Source organism: Cannabis sativa, chromosome 1 (assembly GCF_029168945.1).
Source record: "Cannabis sativa cultivar Pink pepper isolate KNU-18-1 chromosome 1, ASM2916894v1, whole genome shotgun sequence".
NCBI lineage: Eukaryota > Viridiplantae > Streptophyta > Magnoliopsida > Rosales > Cannabaceae > Cannabis > Cannabis sativa.
In genome coordinates, this window is record NC_083601.1 from 3,960,593 (window position 1) to 3,970,149 (window position 9,557).

At 28.9% G+C, this 9,557-nt stretch overlaps 1 protein-coding gene across 1 annotated transcript; it reads right to left on the reverse strand.

Annotated features, from left to right (window-relative positions):
• Nucleotides 1-5,782: 5,782 nt before the first annotated feature.
• On the reverse strand, nt 5,783-7,452 carry LOC133030257 (protein EXORDIUM-like 3). The gene has a single exon (XM_061102806.1). The coding sequence runs from the start codon at nt 7,087-7,089 to the stop codon at nt 6,067-6,069; it is 1,023 nt and encodes a 340-aa protein (XP_060958789.1). The 5' UTR covers nt 7,090-7,452; the 3' UTR covers nt 5,783-6,066.
• Nucleotides 7,453-9,557: the final 2,105 nt, after the last annotated feature.

The window sequence follows — 9,557 nt, forward strand, 5'->3', positions numbered from 1 at the left end:
AAACTTAGTAATTTTATGCCGTGTTCAAATTTCTTTCATGTTTTAATTGGGCTGACCCGTTTTTAATGTCGTGCTTTTGAGCTAATCTATTTGTGATTTCGAGCTTATTGTGTCGTGCTTAAGTTTATATTTTTCGTGTCTAGTCGTGTCAATTCACAACATTGTCGTGTCATGTCTAAGTTCATATTTTTTCGTGTCCAGTCGTCGTGCCTAAGCACATATTTTTATTGTGTCAGATCATGCTCGTGTCTCTCAGGCTCGTGTAGGTTTTGTACTGTGTTAAAAAGACCGTCTCATATTTACAATACTAATATATATTTCGGTATTCAGAAGAGGATTTTAGTTATATAATATATACATTATAGTTATTTAGAATCAATGATAAATTTTTTAGAAAATTCTAAATAGTTTATAGTGTTAAAAATAATGTTCAAACAATTGCTTATACACAATATTAAAAAAAAAAAAAATCAATCAACCGTGCAATAAAATACTTGAATCTTATTTCAATATTGTAAATTATTCAAAATTTTCTCAAAATTTACACGTGATCCAAAATAACTATAACGTACACGATTATAAAAAAAAATTAAACTAAAAAACTTTCTTAAATATCAAACTAAATAAGTGATCTATCAAAACAACCTTTTAAAGTGTACTACTCTCCCAATATATTGAACTTTTTTTCCCCTACATTTTCAAACTTTTGGTGGGTATTTCAGAAACTACTAATTGCAGAGTCCAGCATCAAAATTGGAGCTAAAGTTCTTGATGTGAGTGACCTTATGCAGTTATTTTCTACAAAGTGGAGAGAAGCTTTCACACAAGGAATTTTTATGTTCTTGGCCAAGTTATCAACAAGGCACTGCAATTCAGTTGACCAAAAAAAAATGACTTGTGAGGTAGTAGTGCTTCTTACAGTGAGTGAGTGAGTGAGTGAGTGAGTGAGAGAAAATATCTTTATCAAAAGTCAATAGTGTTGAATATTCTACTATTAGTATCAGCCTTGTAATATGTGACTGAAATGAGTTTTTATTTGGGGAGTAAAAGTCTCATTAAGTTTGTTCCAATTTCATACCTGGATGATCAATTAGAGATATTTTGGATTAATTAAATGTTGTACTCGATCATCGACATCAACATTCATTTGGGAACTACTTTTAAGAGTTATTGGAGCGACTCAATCTACTAAAAACTTAATAAAAGGTTGTATCTATCAATGCTCACCAAATAACAAATAATATCATACACAAACTTAAATGCCTAACTTTGATCGACCACCAACCAAACCAAAGTACTCATCTCCTGGTTTCAACTTCTTCCCATTTGGGTGTGTAATGTATACTTGTTTAGTATCATGTATTTTCAATAATGTTTATTTGGTATTGGTATGTATTGAAATCATACATATTTAATAGTAATTCATATATTTCTATATTATCTATATTATATGTACAAGGCTACAAGCCACGGCGGCTACCCAATTTAATCATATATTGACTTTACATATAGAAACAGTCTGCGGCTACCTCCGTGATATGAGAAAAGTGTTTTTGTTTTTTTGTTTTTTTTTTCAATAGTGACTGATAAGATAGTAGTGTATTGATGTTGAATTTCTTAAGGAATTAATGGATTAGTATCATTATCTTATTTACTCATACAACTTTTTTTCTTTTCTTAAATTAAAATAACTAATGCACACCGATACAACCTTTTGTAATTTTAATAATTAAATATTTATAATTTTATTTATTGGTAAATACTAATTTGGACCATATACTATGTAAAAATTATTAATTGGACCCTCTGTTTTATTAAATGATCAAATATCTAAAATGGTAAAAATAGGATTCAGGGCTCATTTTTCAACAATTTTATTTTTTAATATAACCAATTTAAGAAAATTTCTAACACGAACAGATACAGAAAATGTAACTAATTTTGTCATAACATCTCTAGATCAGATTATTATTAAATTTATTTTTTACAGAAAATTAATTCAAGGTCTTATTTGTACAATTTTAGAAAAATACAAGGTCCAATTTATCATTTAACAAAATAAAAGGTTCAATTTATAACTTTTGCAAAATATAGCTAAAATAGTAATTACTCTTTATTTATATATATAATAATATATATGGTAGTTATTTATAATATTTTTTAAAAGTTTTGATAAATTCAAAATAATTTAATATAAAAAAAAAAATATATTTCAAAATTTAAACTCTTTGTTTTATGTGTATAATATTTTACAAAATATGTTAAATAATTATAGTATACCTTGTGATATAAAAAAATTAAAATTAAAACTATTCAAATTTTAAAAATATAATTCAATTGCATCGAGTACACTTATTTTTAGATTAGAAAATACATTATAAAATTTTACAAAAGTATATCACAAGGTATCAATATTATATTACTTTAGGGTAGAAAAATAGAGATTAGAATTATTATTTATTTATTTATTTATTTTTGAATAATATATATAGATAGATCTTTTACCCTTTTAGAAAATTAAATATTCCCAACTTCCTGTTATTTATTTAAATAAAAAATTAACCATGTTAAAATTTGAAAGGAGAGTGGTTAAGGTGTATAAAGTTCCTAATTTATTAGTAATTTGTGATTAATTGTGTTGAGAATCATGGGGTTCTATCTCAAAACCAATTGGTTTTGAGATGGAACCCCATGATTCTCAACATGGTATCAGTCTATCAGAGCCATATCCCTAGCGTGCTTTCGATCCACACCTATCCAGATGGTTAGCCAACCGCACGAGATCCAAATGGTGCAAAGACGTCTGAGAGATCCGAACAAAAACTAAGCAAGCAAATAGCAAGGCCTGTGATAAGGTGATTCAAGATTGGTGAGCAAAAATATCCACCATCTTGAGGGAGGATATTGGAGAACATTAATTGTCCCACATAGATTAAATGTAAAAGTATTGAGTCATATATAATAACATGGGCTACTCCACTCATTGCCAATTAATTTTGAGATGGAACCCCATAATTCTTAACAATTAATTGTAATACACTCTAATACATAGTGAAAAAATTATTTTCGTCATTTTTTTAATATCTACAAAATAATTCCTACTTAACTGTTTTTACTCAATGTCTTTAAAGATATACTAATAGTACATAACTTTGGTCGATAATTTTTAAACAATAAAATTAATGATCATCTAAAAAAAACACACACACACACGTTAATATAAAAATTAACTCCGATCTAATCTTCTATCAATCTCTCATTGTAAATTATTCTAACTAAATACAAATTTCCACAAAACATATATCATGAAATAGTATTATATTTATTTAGAAAAGTTAAAGATATAAAGCAAAGAAAACCTTAGTATATGAATTAGTGAGATGAGTGAGTGTGAAAGAGAGTGGTTAATTGGCTTCTTATTCTAGCTAGATCATCACGCTATAGAGTTCAGGCGCCGCTAGCTGACACTTCTAGTTCTAGGTCGTGTGATTACTAATAGAATAGATTAATAGAATAGAATCTCTAATTATTTTTTATTATAATTTAAAATGCATTTATAAATTACCTTAGTCAAATTCTGATGATTGAAGTCTAATTTGAGGATTATATACACTATACTACACTATTGAGGTCAAGCAATGTATCTCTTTCTCTTTCTGTTGTTTTAATTGAAGAATATATCTACTTAAATAATGCAATAATATTTTTTGCATTTTGATCGAGGTTGCAAATAGATGATGAAAGCCAGCTGGTTTTTTTTTTCTCTTAGACCAGTTTGACAACGGAGCTTTTGACTCGAGAAAAATGTTAAGAGGTATTGATGTACTAATCAATATCATTATTACCATCTATTATACTAAGTATCGACATTTATATATTTTAATTGAATTATTATTATAAAAATTAGAGTCGAACCTTAAAAGCAGTTTGTGCCTAAAAATCCACTGGGAGTAAAAAATATAGTGTTCACAATAATTTTTAAAAAAATATTGTGTATACATATCTTTTTAATAAAGAGGCTAATATTTATTTTAAAAAAAAAAAAAAAGAGAGAAATGCTCATCTCCTGGTTTGAAATATTATATGCATATTTTATAATGTTTATAGTATTGTTTGAAAATATTACATATTTTTTTCAATAAAGTGAAAACATATTTTTTTTTTCTTAAAGCCTGCCCAATCTCAAACTCTTATAAAAATATCGATAAACAGTTAAACACTGTGATGCTTAATAGGAGTTCTCTTAGGGCTCGTTTGGAACGCCGTATTAGGTCGTATTGTATTGTATTGTATTATATCAAATTATATTTTATGCAATATTTTTATGTAAAACTATATGTGGTATTAACTTTTATGGACACTTAAATATATAATGTTTTAGTACAAATTAAAGTTTAACATAGTATTATATAAAAATATGATATATAATCCAATTTAATATAATACAATACAATACAATACGACCTAATACGACGTTCCAAACGAGCCCTTAACCTACACACTTATGCATTTATTAATGTATAATGTTATATAACTTATATTTTTCAATTCTAATAATACCAATTATAGACATAATGTAAATCATACAGTACTTGGAATTTTTTTCACAATATAATGAATCTCCTAATGTTAAAAAAGAAAAACATTATTATTTTTGCCGAACATATAAAGTGAACATTAGTAATATTCTAACTAAAAGGTTATTACGTTCACAGCATAATATGAACTAAATGGCAGTGATCGTACCGATTTAAGGTTCGAATTTTGATAATGTTACACTATCGTTGGGATATAAAAATGAATTGTTAGTAGTGCATATAAAATAAATAATATAAGTTTAGAAAGGAAAAAAAACAATACCCCTTTCAAGAAATAAAAATATTGAATAATTAATTAGCTGAGCAGCAGCCTGCTTGGTATGAAAGCATTTAAATCTCATAAAACTTGAGATGCAATGCAAAGGATTGTGGAAACATAGAGCACTTTGCGCCCCTTTCGTGTCTTTTTTTGGCTGGGTTAGTATGAAGCAACTAGGTTTTAGTGCCCCATGTCTTGAGTTCAAAACAAAACGTGCCCCTTTTAAGAAAGTGCACCGAAAATGAAAACAAAATAACTACATAAAATAATTAGAAAATAATAATAAGAATAATAATAACAAAACATAATTATTAATTATTCATCAAGTCTCGAGACCCAAATCCCAATAAAGTTTGCAAAGAAAAATTGGGAAGGAAAAGAGAAGAAGCGGGCCCCTAGATTCTCTACCAAAGGTGCTGCCAAGAGTAGTTAGATTAGTAGACTTGTTGTCTCATACTCACACTGTCTTTTCATAGAGAATTCACCTTGTTGCTCTTTATAATTAATTAGTCTCTCAATTTCACTAACAACAAAAGTTTTAATCAAAACTATATATATATATTCAGAAGACAAGAAATCAATTCAACGATATATAGTGTACAAAAAGATTGAATTAGGAACCAAAAAAATCTCTTTCGTTAGTTACTTTATTTGAGAGATCAGTCAATGAAAGGGAAAAAATTGGCCAACAATGAAATGAAAACCATTAAATCTTACAACAAGACGATTAATTATATGGAGCAAATCACTAAATACTCCAGCTAGAGTGACACCAACCATTCTTAATTATTTATTTATTATTGTTATAAATTATAATCTAACATCAATATTAACTGATTGGCATACATAAATGTCCGATTCGTTAATCGTTACATGTAAATGTAAATTAAAAAGGAAACAGCATACTTCGAATAAGGCGGGAACATACGACAATTCGTTTTGGATTTAAAAGAGAGAACGACATGATCTTTTGGTATAACAAAAATAGTATACGAAAAATAATATTATTACAATAATTAACAAACTTAAACTACCTTAACAGCTGATTATAATTACGCATTAACAAACAAAGCTTCACAAGATGAAAAGCCAAACCCAGGGAGACCCGATCAGCTCAGAAACCATAACCCAAAAGAAGAAAAGAAAAAAATTAATAATAATATTATATATATTTATAAATTATCTGAGAAAATTCAAATTTTTTTAATTTTACTGATCAAGTGCATTGGGGCCACTACAGTAATTCAACAGGTGGTTCCAAACCCACTGAACCAAAAACCTCCGTCTGATCCCGTTCATGTTAAACGTGGCACCATCGTGACCGTCCATTAGCTGACCTGTGTACGACCCGCCACCACCGGTTCCATAAATACCTTCGCAGAGATCAGCAATCTCCACCGGGAAACTCGGGTCCTGACCCGCGTACCAGGCGTTCACCAAGGGGTTCGTTGCCAGCTCAGCAACCTCGTGCCCAATCACACTTATCATCCCGTCCACCCCTATGTCACCGTTGGGTGACTTTAGAGGTTTGAGTCCCGTCATGTAGCTCGGCACCGAAAATGGGTAGGCGCAGACGTCGGGGCACATTTTGCCCGAGTTTCCCACCCACGCGTACGGAAGAGTGTACCCAACAATGGAAGGGAAAGTGAAGTAGTGAAAGCCACAGACCTGTCTGCAGAAATCCTGGACGTACACGTCTTCGGAGGTGAAAACCAGGTAGATCCCGCTCTGTGGATTGATCGGCAACGGCTTTGATTTCGCCGTCACCGCGCTTTTGATCACAGACTGTATGTCTAGTCTGGTCAGGGTTTTACCGTGCGAGTAAAACCGATCGTTCTTCTCCGAGCCTAGGCGAACGGTTCGCGAGATGTTCTTCCCGGTCTGGTCCGTGTACATCTGTACGGTTTTCCACCACCCGGCTACGGATGGACGTCTGGAATTAACGGCTGAGATTGAGTTGATGAACTCGCGGATGATCTTTTTCTGGCTTCTTTGCCAGGAACCGTACCAGATGGTATGGACTGTAATATCGGCGGTGAGTACTGGACCCATATGGTATTTCAAGTGTACGAACTCGGATGACCCTTCGAACTTCTTGGAATCACCATAGAGTGGGTTGGAGCTGTTTTGGGGCCATGGACGCCACGCACAGACTGGAGAGGTAAAGAGGACCAGGGTAAGTATGATGAGGCCGAGCAACACCACAGAACGGCCGGCACAACCCTGGCTCATCTTAGTATTTTTTGTTTTTATGAAAACGAGAGTGAAGCACTGCCTAGTGTTGTTTCTGTCTAAACCCACCTAAGCCTATATATAGCGGATACTTAAATTTTTGAATTTGGTTTGAAACCAAGAAAATAATAAGAAAATGAACTTTAATTTTTAATTTTTTTTTTATTATTATTTTTGTTTAGTTATTGATTTAGGAAAAATAAATTTTAATTTTAATTTTGCAAACCAAAAACATAAGGGCATTGGATTGCGGGTAATGGAGGACAGATAGATTCTTAAAGTGAAGTCTGGGGAGGAGGTGAGAGTGGGGCCCAGGAGTCAGAGAGAAGGGCAGAGGCATCATCATGATCATCATGGTGATTGTCTTCATCTAATCTCTCATCAGCCCTTTCTTGTGTTTTTCTATTTCCTTTCTCATGCGCGGGAATTCTTCTACCCTGGGAACATAGTAGGGCTAGAATCGGAATTTCATTTCTAATTTACGGCCTTTTTGGATTTTTTGGGGACCGCACGGTTCCTTCTCTTTTTTTTTTTCTTCCATAATATATATAATATTTTTTCTTTTTATTTCAATTCCGATCAAGAAGGTAGTACTAGTATGTGACGCGGACTCCGGCTTACAAAAATGAAATAGCCTAAATGAGGCCAGGTGGCAAGCCTTCTTTGTCAGGCTTTCAGGTGCTACCACGCGCTACTACTGTATGTTTGTCTTGTTTGCCAAGCTAAACCAATAATATTTAAGTTAAATTTTGTATTACAAATTAATATTTAAATTTAATTTTTAAATATAATAATATTTAAGTTAAATTTTTGAAACTTAAAGTATCTAACGATTAAATGTTAAATTATTATTTACATGTTATTTTTTTATTGGTATATTTAAATTATTTTTTTTAAAAAAAAATAAAAATTTAATAATGTGCATCAATCAAGGATTGTCACGTAACAATTTAGTTAACAATTAATAGTCAGATACTTACAGAAGTTCTAGAATTATATTATAATGATCAAAAATTAAATTTAAATATTTGTATATATAAAAGAGAAGAATGAGGCTACCACATGACTTTCTAAAATTACTCTAAATATCTTCATCTATTCTTTTATATTAATGGAGGTGACATGACACTATAAAAGTACTCTAAATACATTCATCTATTATCTCCTTAATTCTATTATTCATTTATATTAATATTAATTAAAAATCATTCTAAATATATCTATCTATTCTTTAATTTTAAAAGATATATATACTAACAGTTTTTTTTATTATTAAAATAAATAAAATTTTTGTGATTTTATAATTACATATATCTCAAAAACTTTTTTTTTAACATTCTTATGTGATACTCTCATCATATCATTTTTATTTCTCATGTTTTAATTGTATTGGTATTTTTTTAAAAAAAAAATTATTAATTATTATAAAGTACAAATAGAAAAGAAACCTATATACCTTAATTTATTAATTATTTGTACCAAATTTTTCTAAAAATTAAAAATTTGAAAAAATCAAAATATCTATTTACAATATAATAAATATATTTTTTCTTTCAAAAAATCATTAAAATATCTATTTGAAATTGTTCCTCTCATATCCATAAGAAAAAAATAATATAATAATATTAAATAGTTTTACAATTTTTACACTAAAATACTATCACAATTTATATTATGATACTATTAATAAACTTATTAACAATAAAAAATATTAACAATCATTGGAAAAAAAATAACAATGTTTAACAATTAATGAAATAGAATGATGACAATTATTTTGAATGATAATAAAGATAATGCATCACGAAAAAAATATTTACCTATTAATATATTTTTAAAATTTTAAATTTATTTTTTTGTTACGTTAATTATCTTTAAATTATAACACATTTGTATTAACAATTTAAAATTTATTATAACTAAATAAGGAACATAACTTTATCAACCTCATAAAAATAATTATCATTAATACTAATAATATAAAAAATTGTGTTAAAGATATTCTCAATATTTTATGGAGATTGTTTTAATATAATAAAAGTAATAATAATATGAGTTGGGCTTTGTTAAAAAAAAAAAAAAAAAAAAAATCAAGGCCTTGAAGCAAGAATAAATAATGAATGAGAATAATTTATATGGATGTTCTTTCAAATTTAATTCTATGATTTGGGCTTTGTAATATGAGTTGTTCATATATATATATATATGGGGTGATTATTCAATGGTTACATTTTTATTGTAACCATATGGTTATATTTTTCTTTGACTTATAATAACAAGTTACTAATAGCAGGGCCGGCCCAAGTATTTTGGGGGCCTTGTGCGAAATTTTAAAATTGGGCCCTTTAGAAAAAAAAAAAAACCATGTACATTAAAACTACACTTTTATTAGTAGTTTTTTTTAAAAAAAAAAATTGCTTCATAAATTTTTAATTATTTTTTTTTATTTATGTATAAATAATAGGAAA

What these genes read in the sequence shown, in the direction of transcription:
- LOC133030257 (XM_061102806.1), bottom strand. Translation starts at nt 7,089, where the DNA reads ATGAGCCAGGGTTGTGCCGGCCGTTCTGTGGTGTTGCTCGGCCTCATC.